The sequence below is a fragment of the Thunnus albacares genome, chromosome 12 (assembly GCF_914725855.1).
Source record: "Thunnus albacares chromosome 12, fThuAlb1.1, whole genome shotgun sequence".
Taxonomy (NCBI): domain Eukaryota; kingdom Metazoa; phylum Chordata; class Actinopteri; order Scombriformes; family Scombridae; genus Thunnus; species Thunnus albacares.
Genome location: NC_058117.1, coordinates 31,225,998 through 31,246,581, shown reverse-complemented (window position 1 = coordinate 31,246,581; position 20,584 = coordinate 31,225,998). Strand labels below are relative to the sequence as shown.

Here is a 20,584-nt window from a genome sequence, read left to right as displayed (position 1 = left end):
CCCAAAGGTATGGGTAAAATGAGCATGGGGATGGGGTAAATTCAGCACTCTAAGGTACAAAATCAAACAATTTTGAGATAATTTTGAACTTTATTAATGCCATCAATTTAACAAAGGCAAAAACTACTAATACTTTTAAGTAAAATTACATGTTTGTGTCCTGTTGTTCGACATGTTACCTAAACATTTTCAGTAAAGATTAAACTTTGTATGTTAGCTACAGAAAGAATGTGTGTGTAAATGTGCTTTTGAGTATACAGACAGGTGACAAATTAAAGGAAAAACTGGTCCAGGTCTGAATGCTTGACCCCTACAGTGAGGGGGTCTGGTGGCTCTGTTATGCTGTGGGGGGCATTTTGCTGGCATGAGTTGGGTCCACTTGTTCCCTTAGAGGGAAGAGTCACTGCTATGGTCACTGAATGGTTTGATGAGTATGAAAATGATGTGAATCATATGCTATGACCCTCACAGTCACCAGATCTCAACCCTCATGTGGGAGATTTTGGACTGACGTGTTAGACAGTGTTCTCCACCACCATCATCAAAACACCACATGAGGGAATATCTTTATGAAGAATGGTGTTCATCCCTCCAGAAGAGTTCAGAGACTTGTAGAATCAATGCCAAGGCACCATGAAGCTGTTCTGGTAGCCCAACACCTTACTAAGACACCTTATGTTGGTTTTTCTTTGGTTTGGGTTTTTTTTTTTTTTTAAATTTGTCACCTGTCTGTATGAACAGCTTGTTTGTGTATGGCTTAAACTTAACATTAGTCAACAATAAGGTATTTATTCATCAACATTGTAACACTTGTAACAGGGATCAAACATGAACAGGGTCTCTAGTCTCTAGAGTATCAGAAAATAATTTTTGGGGGGTAAACTGATCCATTGACTCAACTTGCCCCAACATCACTGGCACGTTTTACTCCACAACCTCCACTTTGACAAAACTGTTTCACAAAGTGGCTCAGATCTACAATTACACTAAGTTTATGACCTTGTGTTGCAGCGTACACTGACTTAAATTAACATGTAATAATGTCCAAAACTTTTTTAATTAAGATACAAGACTGATAACTTTAGTAACATGATGAATTCACTTGGCATGACAAAAATCTTTTTTTTTGCTCTGTTTTGCCGACCACTCTCTCCATGTGCTTGAGTCCAAGATGGATTGACTAATGTGAACTATACTTAATTAATTTGTGGTCACATGATTACTTTTGTTTATGGTTACCTAGATAAAGGGGGTGGCTCATTTTACCCACTGGCTCGATATACCCTATTGTCCCCTATAGGGTGACTCATCATGAATGTCTCGTTTTGCACTTAGGGAAGTCCAGCATGGACTGAAACATTTGAACTCTTGCTCTCTATGCATTTTTGCACATTTTTTTTAACCGTCTGTATGGCCTTTAATGTAACAAACAGAAATATTTAAAATCCAGACTGTGCTGCAGTCCTTCCTTGCTGCACGATCGGCTCATCAATAAAAGTGACTAATCATTGCAGCTCTTGTTATTATTAACATTTGTTCTCACACTTGCTTCTCCTGCTAAGATAAGTCACAATGTCTAATGTGAGAAAGGTCTGTTGGTACTACTAGTAGTGACAGTACTAGTAAGTCTGATTATATAACACAGTTCATACAGTGAGGCAGTTTCAATGTGCTTTGGAAACACAAAGAATTAGTGAAGGTGAAAAGTGAAATAAAAAAAATGAAATTACATGTACACATGATATATGCATGCACACACATATATATATATAACATATATACAATTTATACACATTTGGGGCCATGAAAACAAAAGTTTGAAGAGACTAGTAGTAGTAGAAGCAATGTGTTGTTGCAGCCACATGAGGGCAGCAGTGTAAAGGTTTTATTACTAACAGCTCAGCACAGAGCAGATAGAGGTAATATAATATAAAGTGGAGAATAAGATGAAAACTACAGCTTTAAAGTCTAATAAAATGTCAGAAAAATATAAAAAATATAAAACATAATGTGTAAAATATATTATAAATATTATATAATAAAAAGGGAGAGAGTTACTTTTGGTTTTGCTCCTGAAAACAGCTGAACATGTAGACTGGTGCAGGTTGTATTTGGTACCAACCTTTTATTAAATAATCATGAATAAATATTCAGTTATTTGCAAATAAGCTGAATTTTCTCTTATTGTAGAGTTTGTAATATTAGAATAACAATTGAATATTATACACAAATTAACAATATTAGATTTAAAACAACTCTGAAATAAAAACTGAATCTGAAAAACAAATTTTTGAATACCAATTTCTTTCTATTTAAGCATATGAAGCTGAAAATTTAAAACTTATTATTCTTTTTCATTAAGATTATAAGAAAAGCTTCCAAAAAACCCAAATCTGTCAGGATGAAATTTGAGGAAATGTGTCTAAACTCAGTGTTAAAAGAGAGCGTCAATGAATGCATGATACCATCAGATGATGCAGGAAATTCAATTCATTTATTAAAGTGGATTAAATAAATATAAGGGGAACATTTAAAGGTTAAAATCACAGTTCAGGAGGAGCTTTGTGGATTTGTAGTTTTTTTTTAATTTTCATCACATCTGTTCTACAAACAACAGAGAACAATCTGTGTTGCTAAATTCACCACCAACCTGAACGTGTTTGTGGTTCCATGAATGTTTTTGTGTTTTGTTGTGTCCCAGATTTTTGATCTGCTGCCAGATTAAAATCAAGATGAAGAAAGTGAAAGTGAAGCACACAGAGAAACAGAGACGTGGAGGAAAACATATGATTAAAAAATAAGAGTCAAATCATTTTAAAAACCAGTTGAGATAATATCAGTCCGTCTCTGCTCTCCATCACTTTCACTGTTAAACTAATATGAGTTTGTGTTTCTGCTTCTTTTAAATGCAGCTGTAATGATTGTAAATATTTGAATAGAGCTGATAAATTCTCACATTAACACCTGTGAACAATCAAACAGTGATGTGTCAGTGACGTCCATCTCCATGGTAACTGTGTGCAGCCTGTTGCTCCTCCACTCAGAGGAAAACCACACAGCAGCAGCAGCAGCAGCCTTATCTGTCCGCCGCAGGGGCTGATGGGAGGTTTGAGGAGCTGTTAGAAACCACGTGGCCCTCGTCTGATCTCACAGCTCGTCCTTGTTTGGCCTCAGCTGCATCAGAGCGCCACTTCTCCCCAGGTTCACCAGAGGAAACACCACTGCACAAAATGCTTTTCCTCCCAGCTGCTGCTCTGTGCTGTCTGTGTTCAGGTGAGTGTTTCCAGCCAATCAGGAGCCAACAAACTCAACCTTTAACAAACACTGTCACACTCACCTTCATCTGTGTGTCTGTTTCTCTACAGCACTGGTTGCCATGGCAGCAGACCTGATTCAGGATGATTTAACATTGACCAGGAGAGCTGGTGAAAACGTCTCCTTCAGCTGTGGAGGAACTAACGAGTGTAGCAATTATTATGTATTCTGGTACCAGAAGAAAGACACAGAAACATTCACAAGGATTCTTCTTATTTTCATGTTGAATGGTGAAGAATTGAAAGATTACAATCATCCTCAGAAAAATGATTTCTCAGGTGTAAAAAATGAAAACGTCTATGAGTTGAAGATCCAGACAGTTAAACTCTCACATTCAGCCACCTACTACTGCGCCTGTAGGAAGTATGGTACCCACAGTGAGAAATGATCCCTGCAGCCTGAACAAAAACCTCCAGATGAACAGATGTCAAACAGTGTTTGTGACAGGAAGAGAGCAGTAAACCACAGCCCAGGTTCACATATTTCACCTCCATCTCAGCCAGAGTCACTAACAAACTGAGCTGAGGACTAAATGTTTGTCTGTTGGTGTCAGGATTTTGATTTCAACATTATATTTCATTGATATTATTTATCAGCTATTTCAGCAGGTTTCCTGTTGTTCCACACAGTGAGAACAAAGGAGCAACACAGAAGCACAATGATACAACAAGATGAAGACAAACAAACAAACAAACAACAATATAACACAGATAAAAGAGACAAATAATGGAGAGATGAAAAGTGAAACTTTATTAACATTTGATTTAATAACAAAAATTGAGAAAATAATAAATAGAAAAAGATGTTTGACAGAGTTGAAAGTTTGAGATGAAGATAAAAATGGTCTTCTTTGACCTGCTGCTGGAATAAAGTTCAATAATTAATGAAAACACTTCCTGTGGCTCTTTCACAATAAAAGCCTTCAGGCAGCATTCTTCACATCACATCTTTGAGCAGATTTCAACAGATAATTTCACTTTAGTAAAAGATTCAACACAATTCTTGGATTTATGACAATTTCCCCTCAACAGAAATGTGGTAAATGTAAATGGATTTTGCTCTGTGAGCAGCTGAGACTGTCTTCACAAGAGAAACGACAGCAGACACTGTTTGTTTCTTTTAACACGACCACCGTCATTTCCTAACTTTAACCACGTGTTTATTATTGTTACCATGACGACGCAGCTCCCCTCATCTTAACCAGGAAGTCATTTTAACCCAAACCATGATCTTTACCTAAACCTAACTAAACCTTAACCACAGGTTCTGATGTTTACTGTCCATATTCTAAGACAAATGGCTTCACTACAGCATTTACTATTAGAAATTTAATCCTTTATGTGATTCAAAATGTTAAACATCAATTGATTGACAAGCAAACAAAAACTACGGCTCCTATGAAAATGTACCTGCATGGCAGCACAGGTACTAATGTCATCCTAACTTGGTTTAGTTCATAATACTCAACAAATCTCCTCAAATGTGAACTTTACAACTTTTCAACTTTAATTTTTTTATTTAACAAAACAGTAAAGTTGCAGCCGGACAGATAAACAATGAGCTGAAACTCACTATAAAGCTCCGTAAAGCCAGAGGAGCTGCAGAGTCACTGATAATTCTCTGTAGGTTCATCACTACGAGCCACGACCAACACATTACACACTGACAGATCATGGTTATTATAAAAATATTGATTATAGCAGCTTTAAGTAATTTACATCATTACAAATGTCAGTTTGATTTTAAATGAGTTCTTAGTTGAGTTTAAATGTTGACCTGATGGTGGCGCTAGAGGAAAAGTCAGAGGATCAAAGTTATTATAATTCATCCTGAGGGGAACATGAATATTTCTACTAAATTACATGACAATCCATCCAATAGATGAAAAGATATTTCAGTCTGGACCAAACATGTCAACCTGCTGGTGGCGCTAGATTCAAAGTTAGAATCAATCAAGTCAAATAAATAATTGAATCCTCTGGGGACCGTGAACGTCTGCACAACATTTAATGAACAATCCATCCGTCCTTTGATCCACAATCAGATCCAATGGATCTGCACTTAAGTGGTGGACCGACCAACCGACTGACATTAGCATCCATATAGTCACACTGCTAATGTGGCTAAAATCAAATAAAAGAAGAGACAGTCATGTTGATATGAACATTAGAGAAACACATCATGGAGATGAAATATGATACTGGTTCATAATTTGGATTCGTTCACCTCAGCTGACACATTCAACAGCAGACAGGTTTTTGTCACAGTCTCATTCACTGTGAGCGGCTGGCCCTACCTCATCTTTGGCTCTGGAACTAAACTGTATGTAACAGGTAAGACTAAACTTTCATTTTCCTTCAGTTGTTTTATTGAACAAGTTGAAAATGTGTTTTTAGTTTTAGTTTCTGCTGCTTCAGGCTTTACATGTTAGTTTTTTCATATTTAGTAGAGAATTCTTGATGCAGCCATTCTTCCATAAAACTAATCAATAACTCCTGAAAAGAGCTTCAAATCTCACTGCACACCACAAGTTCTTCTTTATTTATGCATCACATCAAAGTTTGTTTACAGCCAAAAAGTCTGATATCAGTAAAGTTACAAATAAACAGTATTTAATAATCTCACTGATTCAGCAGCAGCTCCTGTTTATTAAAAACAAGATGATATATGATGTGAAACATCATTTAATAAATGTTCCTAAATGTCATTTTAGAAGCAAATAGTGATAAATATATTGTGAGTTAAATATACAGTATATATTTGTAAATGGTAAAATGTATCTCATGATAATTGTGTGTTTATGATGATAAATATGTCTTTTAGTGGAAGATAAATTAATGCATGAAGGCAAACTCATTTTAAATGTGTGATGAAGCTAAATATAATTTATAGATAAAATGTATAATTGTATATCTTAATCCATATTTAATTATTATAATATATATATAATTATAATAATTAATCAACATGATGTCAAATATATAATGTTAAAACATATTTAAGAGAGTGTTTGGCAGAAAATATCATGAATCAGATAATTTACATGTTGTCATTTATTTAAGAATGTATATTATTATATTACATTTTATTTACATATCTGAACATGTTGTGGTAATTGTGTTTTATATAAAAGCTAAAACTCTTTAAAAAGTTGTTAAAAGTATTGATGTATTGTGTGTCTGATTAGAGTAAAGTATATGCTGGTAAATATACTTCATATAAACACTATAATCATTTACAAATGTAACATAAATATAATATATTTTAACCAAGTAATAAAACTATACTTTAAATTTTACTAAGACAAATGTCATCATATTATATTATATTATATTATATTATATTATATTATATTATATTATATTATATTATATTATATTATATTATATTATATTATATTTGACGTATCTGAACATGGTAGTCGTGGTGATGGTAATATTGTTTTAAGTAAAAGATAAAACTCGTGTGAAAATTATTTATTGATTTTTATTAATTAAAGTATATGTTGGTAAATATATTTTACATAAAACACTATAATCACTAGCAAATGTATTTTATATGAGGCTGTTATGTCATGATATATTTTATATTTTATAAACTCTATTATATTAGTAACTAATGTTGTGGTAAATATTGATAAAGTGATAAATGATGTTTTAATCTTTATATATGACATATGATGAGCTTCCATGATGCTTTAGTTTGATATGATTATTGATACAGTGTCCAGTAGATGATGTTTGTGGTGTATTGATGAGTAGTTTAGTGATCATGTAGTTTCCAGGATCAGACTGAATGCAGTGCAGTGCTGTAAGCTGCTGTTGACTGTGTGAATGTGTGTCTGTGCTGCTTGTTGCTGCTGTCAAACTTCAGATGAGCAGGTAGTGAAGCCCGTGGTGAGCGTGTACCCAGCAGCATCCAGAGCCCACCTGGAGGGGAAGAGCTCCCTGCTGTGTCTGGCCTCAGCCATGTCTCCTCCTCTGGTCCAGTTCTCCTGGAAAAGACAGAAGAAGAACGGCCGGCTGGAGGATCTGCCCCCTGCTGAGGGACAGCAGCTGGAGCTCAGAGAGCCGGGACGCACTGTCGCCATCAGGGTGGTTGATCGGGATGCTCTCTACACATATAAATACCACTGCTACGTCAAGCACGAGGGGGTAACAGTGGAGGCCCAAACAGAACAAGGTAATGAAGGCTTGGTGACTGTGTTCAGCAGTGATTCAGCTTCATCTGGAGACGCTGTCAGAGAGAGCAGAGGAGCAGAGCACTGACATTTGTTTTTCTCTTTTTTTCTGTTTCAGAGGTTTTTGCTCTTCCTCCACCAACACCATCTCCACCGGCATCTCCAACACCAGCTCCATCAGCAGATCCACCAGCAGCTCTTGTCCCGTCTCAGTACCAGGTGAAGCTGCTCTGTGTGCTGTACACAGTGCTGATAGTGAAGAGTCTGGTGTACTGCTGTGGACTCTCTCTGCTGATGATCCTCAGAAACAAGGGACCGTCCACCAACTGCACACATGCTGACTGACTGTTTTCTGTTCGCCTTTTCTCACCATCACATCTCATCAATTCATCTCATTTATCACTTTGATCAGTGTTCACAAATGTCACTTATGACGTGTTGTGGTTGGTTTTACATTTTCTCTCTTTATGCACAAGTTAGATACAGTTGTGCTGAATATATAAATACATATATACACATATATATTTACAAATTAAACCTTAACAGTTACTTTTTTTTAGCTCAGGTTTGTTTTGTTTCCTACTTTTAACTCTTACTGGTATTATACAAAAAATAAAAATAAATATAGAAAATATAATTTAGTTTTTAGTATTTTTCAAACCTTTATTACATTTATTGTTTTGCGTTTTATTCATCCTGCAAAGTTAAATTTGTCTTTTTAAATCATAATTTTGATATTCTCAATAAACTGTAACATCACAGTGTCTGTGTTTAATAATGTTACAGTATTTTGTCTTTGTTGATTTCTGTCAAGATTTGTGTCTCTGTATTGATTTTGATGTTTTGTCCTAATATATAAATCCATATGCACACAAATATTTGCAAATAAAGACTTAAGAGTTACTGATTATACATTTTTTAGTTCAGTGTTATTATGGTGCTCCAGTTTATTTCCATATTCTAATCGTAGAAAAAAAAAAATTGTTTGAATTAAAAAAATACACATACACACACACACACACACACACACACACACACACACACACATATGTGAAGATATGTATTATTTTTATAAATAAAAAAACGATTAACTATGTTAATTATATCATTTATAATTTATTCTGCAACATGTTACACATACATGATAATCTGTTCAGTTATTTGCAAATAAGCTGCATTTTCTCTTATTGTAGATTTTGTAATATTAGAATTATAATTGAATATATAGAAATTAATATTAGAATATCAGAATTAAAAACTTTAAAAAATAGAAATCATAATGAATCTGAAAACAGACATTTTTTACAAAACTTTGTAGTGTTGAAGCCTGTGAAACTGAACTTTGAATTATAAGCAGACATTCAGTAGCAGATAATATTGTGAAATTTTATTAAAAATATTAGATTATACAGAATGACCATAAAAATGATTCAGTCTTTAGACTACAAATAGCCTCTAAATTATTGTAACTGTAACACAAATATTCAGATCAGACTGAAATGATGTATGCTGCACAAAATATTTACAGTGTAAAAACATATTTGGATTGTTAAAGTAATATTTAGTCTAAATATCTTCTATATTTTATTAATATTTTAATTGGGTAAAGCAGTGTGTAGTTGTGTCTCCTCATGTTGCAGATGGGTTGTTATCAGTTCCACCAAAGAGACATGTAGACAACACCTGACTTTAAACTCTTCTGAACCCTCCGGTGGCTTCGTCTTTGCAAACTTACCCTCAGAACTTTATTTCTAATTCTAGTAGAGATCACAAAGCTTCCAAAAATACCAAATCTGTCAGGATGATATTTGAGGAAATGTGTCTAAACTCAGTGTTAAAAGAGAGCGTCAATGAATGCATGATACCATCAGATGATGCAGGAAATTCAATTTATTTATTAAACTGAAATGTAAAACCACACAGCAGCAGAAGCAGCCTTATCTGTCCGCCGCAGGGGCTGATGGGAGGTTTGAGGAGCTGTTAGAAACCACGACGCCCTCGTCTGATCTCACAGCTCGTCCTTGTTTGGCCTCAGCTGCATCAGAGCACCACTTCTCCCCAGGTTCACCAGAGGAAACACCACTGCACAAAATGCTTTTCCTCCCAGCTGCTGCTCTGTGCTGTCTGTGTTCAGGTGAGTGTTTCCAGCCAATCAGGAGCCAACAAACTCAACCTTTAACAAACACTGTCACACTGACCTTCATCTGTGTGTCTGTTTCTCTACAGCGCTGGTTGCCATGGCAGCAGACCTGATTCAGGATGATTTAACATTGACCAGGAGAGTTGGTGAAAAAGTTTCCTTCAGCTGTGGAGGAACTGACCAGTGTGATACAAATGTATACTGGTACCAGAAGAAAGACACAGAAACATTCACAAGGATTCTTGATATTAACAAGAACACTGGTGGCATATATAATAGTTATAATCATCCTCAGAAAGATGATTTCTCAGCTGTAAATAAAGGGAACGGCTGTGAGTTGGAGATCAAGACAGTTAAACTCTCACATTCAGCCACCTACTACTGCTCCTGTTATAAAAGTGGTTCCCACAGTGAGAAATGATCCCTGCAGCCTGAACAAAAACCTCCAGATGAACAGATGTCAAACAGTGTTTGTGACAGGAAGAGAGCAGTAAACCACAGCCCAGGTTCACATATTTCACCTCCATCTCAGCCAGAGTCACTAACAAACTGAGCTGAGGACAATTTTCTTGTTTTTTAATATTGTATTTATTTATGTTTATCATGTATTTCAGCAGGTTTCCTGTTGTCCCACACAGTGAGACCAAAGGACGAATACAGAACACATGAACACTTCTTTGACCGTCTGCTGCAATAAAGTTGATTCCTCTCTCAAAATGCTAATCTGCTCTAAATGCAAAAACTTCCTGTTGCTCCTTCACAATAAAAACCTTCTTGTGCTCTTCCTTATACATCTGTCAGCAGATTTCATAATATACTGTCACTTATGTAAATCATGGGTGTAGATTTGACTGAGTACACACTTGAAAATGGAGGTACGAGACAAGAACAGTTCTGTACTCACAGGTACATGTTTGAAGAATGTTCCCTCAAAAGTACAATATTGGTCTTTAAGAGGTCAGAAGTGAATCTTATGACTAACAGAAAGACAACAAAGTCATTTAAAACAAAAGAAAGAACAAATTTGTACCATTTCAACCCTAAGGGTACCTGCAGCACTGAAATACTTATGTAGCTCATAGATAAGATAGATAACTATAATTACAGTTAATTAAACTAGTAATTAATTACTAGTTCTGGATAAACAGCCTCAGTTTGTCCTCAATCTGAACACAATTGTGGTGTTTTGTTTTTAATTCAGTCAGTTTGGAAAAGGAGAGCTGGTGAAAAAGTCTCCTTCAGCTGTTGAGGAACTGACCAGTGTGATGGTGGTTACGTATTCTGGTACCAGAAAAAAGACACAGAAACATTCAGAGTGATTCTTGATTGACAGGAGGGATGGTGAGATAGATATAAGTTACAATCATCCTCAGAAAGATGATTTCTCAGCTGAGAGATGATCGCGGCGGGTCATGTTGGGCAGTAGGCTCTCATCACATGTAGCTGGGAATTGCTGCCATTCCCAAGAGGGACTGGGATGAGCTCCTGGGAGCCCCTGTCACCTCTGAAGGACTCTTCAGATCCATTTCATTGGTTACTCAGTGCTTTAAATGACTGGAGGAGAAGTCGCAGCTTAAACATCATCTGTCGCTCGCTCACCATCAGAGAGGAGATGAGGTGAGGCGTAACAAAGCAATGGCGAGGAGGAGAGAGCATCCATAGCTCCAGCCACCTCCACTTCTCAGGCTACTTTGATGGAGACAGGGCAACCCCGCCTACCTTGTGACCAATCGCCAACCTCCAGGGCTGAAAAGTGAAGCCAATGCGGAAGTGCCAAAAACCTGCATTCTATCTAATGACCATCAGGGGGCGACTCGACTGGCTGCAAAAAGAAGTTTGATTGTATGGAAGTCTATGAGAAAATAACCCTACTTCTCTCTTGATTTATTACCTCAGTAAACTGTATTGAGTTTATGGCCTCAATTGCTAGTTTCAAGTCTTCTTCAATACAGCATGATGTTCATTTAGTAAATTATGGTCGCATTTCATTTAAATTTGACAATAAAGCAGGGTATGCTACAGGTCGTGGCTACGTCGTGATTGACAAGGCGCTACCATGGCAACAAAGTTGCTTGCGTAATGTAACCATAGGCCTAGCTGCTGCTATTTCACAGTGTGTTTTCACTTCACTAAAGTTAACTTAACATTGTGATCGCCTAAAAAAGTCTTGTTCAGTGTTTGGTTTTAATAAAAGACCCATCGAGTTGATTTTGTTTTAACGGTTTTAGGCCTGTTTTTCGCGAGCAAAAATTAGCATTGACATTAGCATGATCACTGTTAAACATAGATTGTAAATGCACCGTGCTAACAGAGCTAGCAGCAGGCGCTATGATCAGCTCAACCCTCTAATCCAAATACGGTCTCTTCTGGCTCCAAAAATCAAACATGGTGACCGCCAAATCCAAGGTGGTGATGGTCAAATCACTACACTTGAGGCTTCAAATTGACAGTTTGCAAACCAATGGGTGACGTCAAGGTGACTATGTCTATATTTTTTACAGTCTGTGCTTGTGACTGAGGAACGTGAGTGCGTTGACATGAGCACTGACAGGCTTCACGGCAGCAGGAGGCTCACACTTGGACCGACAGCACAGAAATGAATGTCTATGGGAAGAAGTGTCTCAATGGCCAGGGCTGTGTTCTCCAGCCGCCGCATACAACATGACAATGAGGTTTTCCGCCCCCTCCCACCATGCTGTTTATATTCTTAATGAGATGTTGCCTGTCGAAATAGTTTTGACAAAAAAAATGCTTTACTAACAGAGCAAGTTCCTCTACCCTCCACACCTCCCCAGTTTTCTATGACGTCACGGTGAATTCGGTTCATTCCGTTTTACACGGTGTATCATGGCTGCTCAGTGTTACACAACACACACACACACAGCTGTTGCCACATAAACAGGATGGAGACAGGGTTATCAAACTGGACTTTACATTTCACATCCCTCATTTAATCCTTGCACTTGTCATTTTCATATATTTCATCAAATTGGACTTTAGATTGTGCATTGCATTCATCCTCCACTGTTAGATAATGTAATTATTTATGGACATGTTACATTTGATCTTTGCTCTTGTAACCTTCATATATTTCATACACTTCATCTCTTTGTCCAGAGCTCAGTCCATATTTCCTTTGTACTGTCAATGTTTCAAGTTTTATATCCCATTTCTAAACTATTACTATTCCATTCTGTAAATAGATTTTAAAATTGTAATTTAATTTTAATATTACTTTGTTTATTTCATTATTATTATCTATTTTTATTCTTCTGTGTTGCATTTTTTGGGAGCAAACGCCAAGACACATTCTTTGTATGCTTGCATTGGCTATAAAACAGATTCTGATTGAATTGCCTACTGTATGTCATGCTGACATAAAATCCCAAAACCAAGAATCATAAAGACACAAAACAATCTCCAGGGTTGTGTAACTGTGCATTCACACTCAAAGATTCAAAAACAAAAGCAGCTGGCGGTCATTCATTTTCAGTGAAAGCTGGCGATGAAGGGCTTCAGACGCCTTGGCAGCAGTGAGCAACGTGATGCCAGCACCAAGAACGACAAGTTGAAGTTGAGCAGAGTTTAATTTTATGCAAATTAGCAGCGACACCGCTGAAAGACCAACCAATTGCAGATTGGGATTTGATTTTCTTCCTACAGCAACCACTGTACTAAAGTTCCTAGCAAACATCTGTTCCATACCATATTGACAATGGAAGAGAAATTGATCATTGCGGTCTCCAGTTTCCCAGAGCTGTACGATTCGTCATTGTTTGTTTACTGTAACAAAACTAGCCTATAATGCTTTATTCCATAGGCTACTCGGCCAACAACATGATTTTGAAAGTAAAACAATTTTTATTTTTCAAATGACAGAAATATAGACTAGGCACATTTTTCTTACTAAATAATACACAGTAGAAGCATGAAAAATTGTATATTTTATCATCCCTGTCAAGTTCACGGCTGGCCTGACAAATAGCTCTACTACAAACTTGATATTGTCCACAACTGAACATGATGTCTGCAGTGTTGAATGACCCGCCCCCTGCCGACCACTGCTAGGGGGCTGGCAGTGAGCAGCCAGCGACCAAAGCGCCCGCTGCTGCTCATGAATCTCTTGGTGTGAGGGTCCAGTAACTAGTAGCCTATGCATGAATGAGAACAGGTTTTCAGCCCTAACTCCAACCCAAGCACTTCAGGCCTTCCTCCAAGCCTGTAGTAATGTACTAGATTGTCAGCAGTATTGTACTTTTGTCTATTGTATTTACAACTTCCAGTTCAAGGAAAAACACTAATATTTTTTAAAACTACAGTTCCCTGGAGCCGCACCATGCAGCTTGATACAAATCTACACCATAGCTGTAGTTCTTCTGGGTTGCAAAGTAGGGTTGTAACATAGGAGAGTAAAAATATCTACTGAATATATCAAATATCTAGTACAGCCAAACTAGTAATTACACTGCATCTGGATGATCTATGTTAAGACAAAGTAAAGATGTTGGTTTATTGCAGATATTCTAGCTAGTATTCTAGATTTTGGGTTTTTGGTTGGTGTTCAGTGTTGGCAGGAATTATGTAGCGCTTCAAACTGTGTTTAAGGAGTTTGTTTGTTATGGATTAAAAATGTTTGTTCAGCCACATCATTCATGTATTAAACTGCCTCCTGAATGCTTACCAATATGTTAACAATTGCAGTAGATTAATGGCTAACTTTCCTGCAACTAGAACTGATCTCACAGCGGTTTCTATGGTAACAAGACTTTGAAAAGTCTACGTTAACCACGGGGGAAACTGATATGGTGCCAGGAACAGCGATGTTTCTGTCCATAACACTAAGCTATCGTATTGTTGAGTTATCAAGAACACTTTCATGTTTTTGTGTTGAGAAATGTTAAAGATATCATTAAAAGAAAACAGTCAGCTAATTGCAAAGCTTCAAATTCTGGATTTCAATTTCAGTTAATTCCTGGGAAGCTCTAAAATATACATTTTTATTGTAAGATCATCATCATACAGTTACATAAAACAACACAAATAACATAACAGCCCAGATACCTACACAACACAAAGACAATCATTCAGCAGCTCAATAGCAACCACCATAGCAACAACAGAAAGCCTGCAAGAATCTCCATAATAACCAACAAACTAAACATCATATACATTCACTGAATGAAGGATTATGAAAGTGAAATGCACATTTCTCACTGGAAATGTTATCAAAAGACATTTTAATGCAGAAACTATCTTAATATATTACATTTTCCACTGAGAATAAAAGGAATGGCAGCCATGACTTTTTGTTTAAGCAGATAGAAACTTGACAGTAACATTACGTGGATGCAGGACGATAAAAAAGAATAGGCCAAAGAAATCGTAGGCATCTCACTATTTTAGAGCTGTTATTGTAAATAATACATTTTGCGCTGTGGACCAACGTAGCTATTATACATTTTAATGTGAGACTGGGTTGTTTATTGCAATACAACTGCATTAAACAGCATATGTATACACTATCAACATGAAGATGATGTAATCCTTTTTATATTGCCTCTCTTTGCTCTCTGTGTTGGTTTTCTTCTCACGTGGACCAGAGTCTGTTTGACCAGTGTCCAAAATAGACAACCGTTTGTTTAGTTTTAGTCATTTCTCCATGTTGCTAATTAATAATTAATAATAAAAGTCGTTTTTCCACTTCTTCTTTGTGCTTGTTTGTGTGTTTGTAGCTACATTTCATGTGAGTAAACAAGTTTTCCACACCACGTTCCTGCAGATGTTTCATAATAAAAGCCTTGTTAAGAAATTAAGGGTTTCTGTCCACTGAAACTATTTGAAATGGATACAGGAAGTGTTGAGTTGTTATTAACAGCGTAATGCAGGGCAAACGAGAGTGGATCAAAATGAGGCTTCGTACTAAAATATGATCAATTACTATACTTATCAAACAGAGGGAATCAGAAATAAAGGCCTGGTACCTTCTGCAGTTGAGGTAAATAAAGGCTCACGTCACTATGAGGACATATATATGTCTATAAAGGCCATAGCATCTTTTTAAATATATATATTTTATTGTTTGACAGAGTCCTTGCAATTACACCATGGACCACTCGGGGTCTGCGGACCACGGGGTGAGAAACAATGCTGCGGTGGATGACCTAATCAAATTATACTTTCTTACTTATTTAGTAATAAGGAAATACATATGATTTTAGCCCAGCATCACCATATTATCAGAAGCATCCTGACTTTGAAGAGACATTGCAGTGAACTGGGTCTATTCAGACGAAGACAACATAGTGATTTGGATGATGGTGATGGCTTTTATGTATCAGGAACTACAACACAATGGACCGATGTAAGAATATCACTGGTTACATCTACGGCCAATTCAAATGATATTTGTGGTAGGGGAGGCCGGGAATGGTTGTAACATTTTTGACATTTCTGTCTGTAGCATGGAGCTCTTTTAAACCACTACATTCAAAATGTGATGCAAACTAGTGACATGTGTCTGCTATTAAATGCTATAGCTGTTATCTCTGCAACACAAACAGAAAATGCATGGTTTAGTCTCAAATACAAGGAGTGAAATGTTACAATTGACCCCATAGTCTAAGTATTATGACAAATACTTAAGATATTGAAAACTTTTTATTCAACACTTCAATAACTTTTAACATTACTGGGATGTGTTTGTGTGTGTGTGTGTGTGTGTGTGTGTGTGTCACACTAACATTTGAACATAATAATAAAACTGAAAAAAATGTGCAAATGTGCACCAGCGTCTTCAATTGAACATTAGTGTGTTTCTGTGTGAGTGTGTCTGTGTGTGCCAAGTACGTTAGTCACCGTCGGAGTCACAGTGGTGATAAATGTATGGCACTCCTGGAGTGCAGGCTTCATGGACCCACAGACTACAGGTCATACACTAAACCCAATCTTCTTTCTCTGCTCTTTTACATCATTTGATACTCTCTTCAAAATGTTGAGTTACCCCCCCTTTCAGTCTCTCTTCCAGGTGCAGCAAACATAAAAATACAATTAATTTTTTGCTTGGGGTAGGTTGCAACATTTTTTCACATGTTGTTACAACTAACCCAGACTCTTGTAGCCATGAACTAGCTTACCTTACAGCTAACAACTAAAACATCAGCACTAACAACTGGCATGAAAGATATCTACACAGACACATAATTAACATGATTTAAGTTTGATGAGTTTATCTACAAAGCAGGCAATGCTGTCACAAAAATAAATGAAGTAAAAAAAATTACTTTCTTACCTCAAAATTAGTTTTTTCTTTATAAATCAGCTGTGTCTGCTGCAGGGTGTCACTTCCTCACATGTGGAACAAGGACTAAATTGAGCGTGTGCAGAGTGAATCAGGTGATTTGTAACTTGTTCCTAATTGGAGAAATTGGAAGTGTTACAACAATGCCCGCTCTCCCCTACAGAAATACGACAGATGATCAAAAACTATTTCTCCAAGTTTTTTTCTTGTAAATTTCTGACTTTAATCTCCAAGAATTTCAGATTTTTTTTCTTGACTTTATAATCTCAGAGATTATTCAAATTTCTCAGAATATTACCCCCCTTCCGCTGGCCCAGTAACTTTTTTTTTTAACCTATGATGGCCCTAATACGCTGTTGTAGTTGTCTGTTTTAATCTTTTATGATTTTCTCTTATTTTTATTTAAGGACTTTTTCAGATGTGCTGTCCCCACTTTCTTTCCAAAGAAACCATGTAAATGATATTTTATAAACAGTAACACTCATTGTTCTCATTTTCTTTCTTCCTCCGTGTGTATGTGTACAGTTTTAAACTTGTGTTTTTTTAAACTTGCTTATGAATTGTAAAGTACTTTGAGCTGCATTCTGTGCATGAAAGGTGGTATATAAATGAAGTTCCTTCATTAATTAATTAATTAATTAATTAATTAATTAATTCATTCATTCATTCATTCATTCATTCATTCATTCATTCATTCATTTCTGACAGAGTGACAAGGTGTGTTTGCTGCCCCCAGTGGTTGATAAGGCTTTTCTGTCAAAGCTCCAGTAGATGTATTATTATAACACACTGGCTGTTACCAACAGTAAACACAAGTTATCAACAAGGACCAAATTCTAAAGGATTCTAACTTCAAATGACAGTCTGAGGATAAAGTACAAGTCAGGAAGAGTATTTTGACTTTTATGGAGGACACTTTTTACTATTGCAGGCTACAGAGCGGCTGAATTTCATATCCCATATTTATGTTATTTTTCTATTTTTTCACAGCTACTGATCCCGGTGTAAAATCATATTTTATTAAACTGACAGACAACATGTTTCATGTATTGGACTGATTAGAAATGTAGCAGGATCCCGCCTCTCTCTACCTCAGTAGGCTGAAATAAAGAGAAATACAACAAAAGAAGAGACAGTCATGTTGATATGAACATTAGAGAAACACATCATGGAGATGAAATATGATACTGGTTAATAATTTGGATTTATTCGCCTCAGCTGACACATTCAACAGCAGACAGGTTTTTGTCACAGTGTTTTTCACTGTGAACGTCATGATCTTTGGCTCTGGAACTAAACTGTATGTAGGTAAGACTAAACTTTCATTTTCCTTCAGTTGTTTTATTGCACAAGTTTTAAGTTTATTTTCTGCTGCTTGAGGATTTACACATTAATTTTCCATAATAATTAGAGAATTCATTGTGCAACCATTCTATCATTAAATAAGCATCAGAAAGGAGTTTGTCTTCATAAGTTTCTTGGAAACTAAAATCTTTAAACTCTTCCAAATACTCAGAGAAACTCAGCACTGATATTCTAATTTCATTCTGTATTCTCATCAGCTGCTGTTCAATGAAACTTCTTCTCTCTCTCCGGAAAGAAATTAAATTCTAGATGAATGATTGTGGAAGATTTTCCTGCTCTGATCATCTGCTGACTTTTTATACACAATCTTGAGATAATTTAAGTAAATTTCATTGATGAGCAGGATTCTTCAGTCTCATACAGATTCAGAGTTGATTTCATTAAGCTCTCAGTCTCAGTCCGTCATTTCATTTACTACATTTCAGTGGAAACTACAATCACTAATTTCATCAACATGGACAGAAAGTACAAAGTATGAACACAGATTTAATATCAGCAAATTAGGACTTATATATAGTATTTTATTATGGATATATTATGGTCTATGGTGTTATGGTATATATGGAGGTAAATATGTTTTTTTATAAAATATATTTACTATGATATAAAATGCAGCTTGACTAATGTTAAATATCGGAGACCATACCAATATCTATATTTGATTTTTTTAATTATTATTATAAAGGAATTGTGACCAAAGTGTGAAATAAGCAGGATAATTTACACCTGATATATGATATATATGAAAACATATATCCTCTTAAATATATTTTTTCAGAATAGTAATACAGTGTAGATGATGTTTGTGGTGTATTGATGAGTAGTTTAGTGATCATGTAGTTTCCAGGATCAGACTGAATGCAGTGCAGTGCTGTAAGCTGCTGTTGACTGTGTGAATGTGTGTCTGTGCTGCTTGTTGCTGCTGTCAAACTTCAGTTGAGCAGGTAGTGAAGCCCGTGGTGAGCATGTACCCAGCAGCCCACCTGGAGGGGAAGAGCTCCCTGCTGTGTCTGGCCTCAGCCATGTCTCCTCCTCTGGTCCAGTTCTCCTGGAAAAGACAGAAGAATAACGGCTGGCCGGAGGATCTGCCCCCTGCTGAGGGAGAGCAGCTGGAGCTCAGAGAGCCGGGACGCACCGTCGCCATCAGGGTGGTTGATCGGGATGCTCTCTACACATATAAATACCGCTGCTCTGTCAAGCACGAGGGGGAAACAGTGGAGGCCCAAACAGAACAAGGTAATGAAGGCTTAGTGACTGTGTTCAGCAGTGATTCAGCTTCATCTGGAGACGCTGTCAGAGAGAGCAGAGGAGCAGAGCACTGACATTTGTTTTTTTTTTCTGTTTCAGAGGTTTCTGCTCTTCCTCCACCAACAGCAGCTCCACCAGCATCTCCAACACCAGCTCCATCAGCAGATCCACCAGCAGCTCTTGTCCCGTCTCAGTACCAGGTGAAGCTGCTCTGTGTGCTGTACACAGTGCTGATAGTGAAGAGTCTGGTGTACTGCTGTGGACTCTCTCTGCTGATGATCCTCAGAAACAAGGGACCGTCCACCAACTGCACACATGCTGACTGACTGTTTTCTGCTCGCCTTTTCTCACCATCACATCTCATCAATTCATCTCATTTATCACTTTGATCAGTGTTCACAAATGTCACTTATGACGTGTTGTGGTTGCTTGTAAATTTACGGTTAAGACACAGTTGTCTTAAAACTATAAATACAAACACATACACATAAATACAGTATATTTACAGTTACTATGTATAAATTCTGTAGAATATTAATATCTTGATGCTCTATTTTAATTCCACTTTTAATCATGACTTGTATAATAGTGTAAAATGAAGTTGAATCATTAGCTACCCGGTAGATATGAAGTGCTTACAGTATTTTTTCTTTTTTGTGTATTTTCTTTTTAATACATTATACAGAGGGTGGCAGGTTTGTCAAAGTCATTCAGAGAAACATTCTCAATAAACTGAAACATCACAGTTTCTGTCTTTTATAATCATCCATGTTTTTATTGATCTCAGTTTGGCTTCAAATAATCTAAATAATCAGACACAGAATCCACTAAATTGACCAAGTTTATTGATACCTACAAGTAATTTGACTCTTGTTGTCAGTAGATCTCAGTAAACTTTCACATAGTGCTAAAAACAAATGTACAGGAAGATACAAAGAAAAGCTTACAGATATTTAATTTTTATTTTTTAGTATAATTAAGGTGGAATATGAGAGAAAATTAACTTGGTTCACATCAACATATGTGTATGTGTATATGT

At 36.5% G+C, this 20,584-nt stretch overlaps 2 protein-coding genes across 2 annotated transcripts; both read left to right on the top strand.

The window, feature by feature from the left end:
- The first annotated feature begins 3,064 nt into the window (after positions 1-3,064).
- Positions 3,065-7,840, top strand: LOC122994481 (immunoglobulin lambda-1 light chain-like). Its single transcript, XM_044369194.1, has 5 exons — positions 3,065-3,273; positions 3,366-3,678; positions 5,599-5,648; positions 7,189-7,497; positions 7,614-7,840. The coding sequence occupies exons 1-5, from the start codon at positions 3,231-3,233 to the stop codon at positions 7,838-7,840; spliced, it is 942 nt and encodes a 313-aa protein (XP_044225129.1). The 5' UTR covers positions 3,065-3,230.
- Positions 7,841-9,460: 1,620 nt separating this feature from the next.
- LOC122994485 (immunoglobulin kappa light chain-like) lies at positions 9,461-20,147 on the top strand. The gene is made up of 5 exons (XM_044369198.1): positions 9,461-9,629; positions 9,722-10,036; positions 18,187-18,240; positions 19,234-19,533; positions 19,645-20,147. Exons 1-5 carry the CDS (start codon positions 9,587-9,589, stop codon positions 19,869-19,871), a joined length of 939 nt encoding a protein of 312 aa, XP_044225133.1. The 5' UTR covers positions 9,461-9,586; the 3' UTR covers positions 19,872-20,147.
- The last annotated feature ends 437 nt before the right edge of the window (positions 20,148-20,584 follow it).

Bases quoted from the DNA above. Each gene is read 5' to 3' on its own strand.
- LOC122994481 (XM_044369194.1), top strand. From the start codon at position 3,231: ATGCTTTTCCTCCCAGCTGCTGCTCTGTGCTGTCTGTGTTCAG. The intron at 3,679-5,598 runs GTATGGTACCCA...ATTCACTGTGAG, and splicing joins TACTACTGCGCCTGTAGGAA to CGGCTGGCCCTACCTCATCT. The intron at 5,649-7,188 runs GTAAGACTAAAC...GTCAAACTTCAG, and splicing joins AACTAAACTGTATGTAACAG to ATGAGCAGGTAGTGAAGCCC.
- LOC122994485 (XM_044369198.1), top strand. From the start codon at position 9,587: ATGCTTTTCCTCCCAGCTGCTGCTCTGTGCTGTCTGTGTTCAG. The intron at 9,630-9,721 runs GTGAGTGTTTCC...GTTTCTCTACAG, and splicing joins TCTGTGCTGTCTGTGTTCAG to CGCTGGTTGCCATGGCAGCA. The intron at 10,037-18,186 runs GTTCCCACAGTG...TTTTTGTCACAG, and splicing joins CTGCTCCTGTTATAAAAGTG to TGTTTTTCACTGTGAACGTC.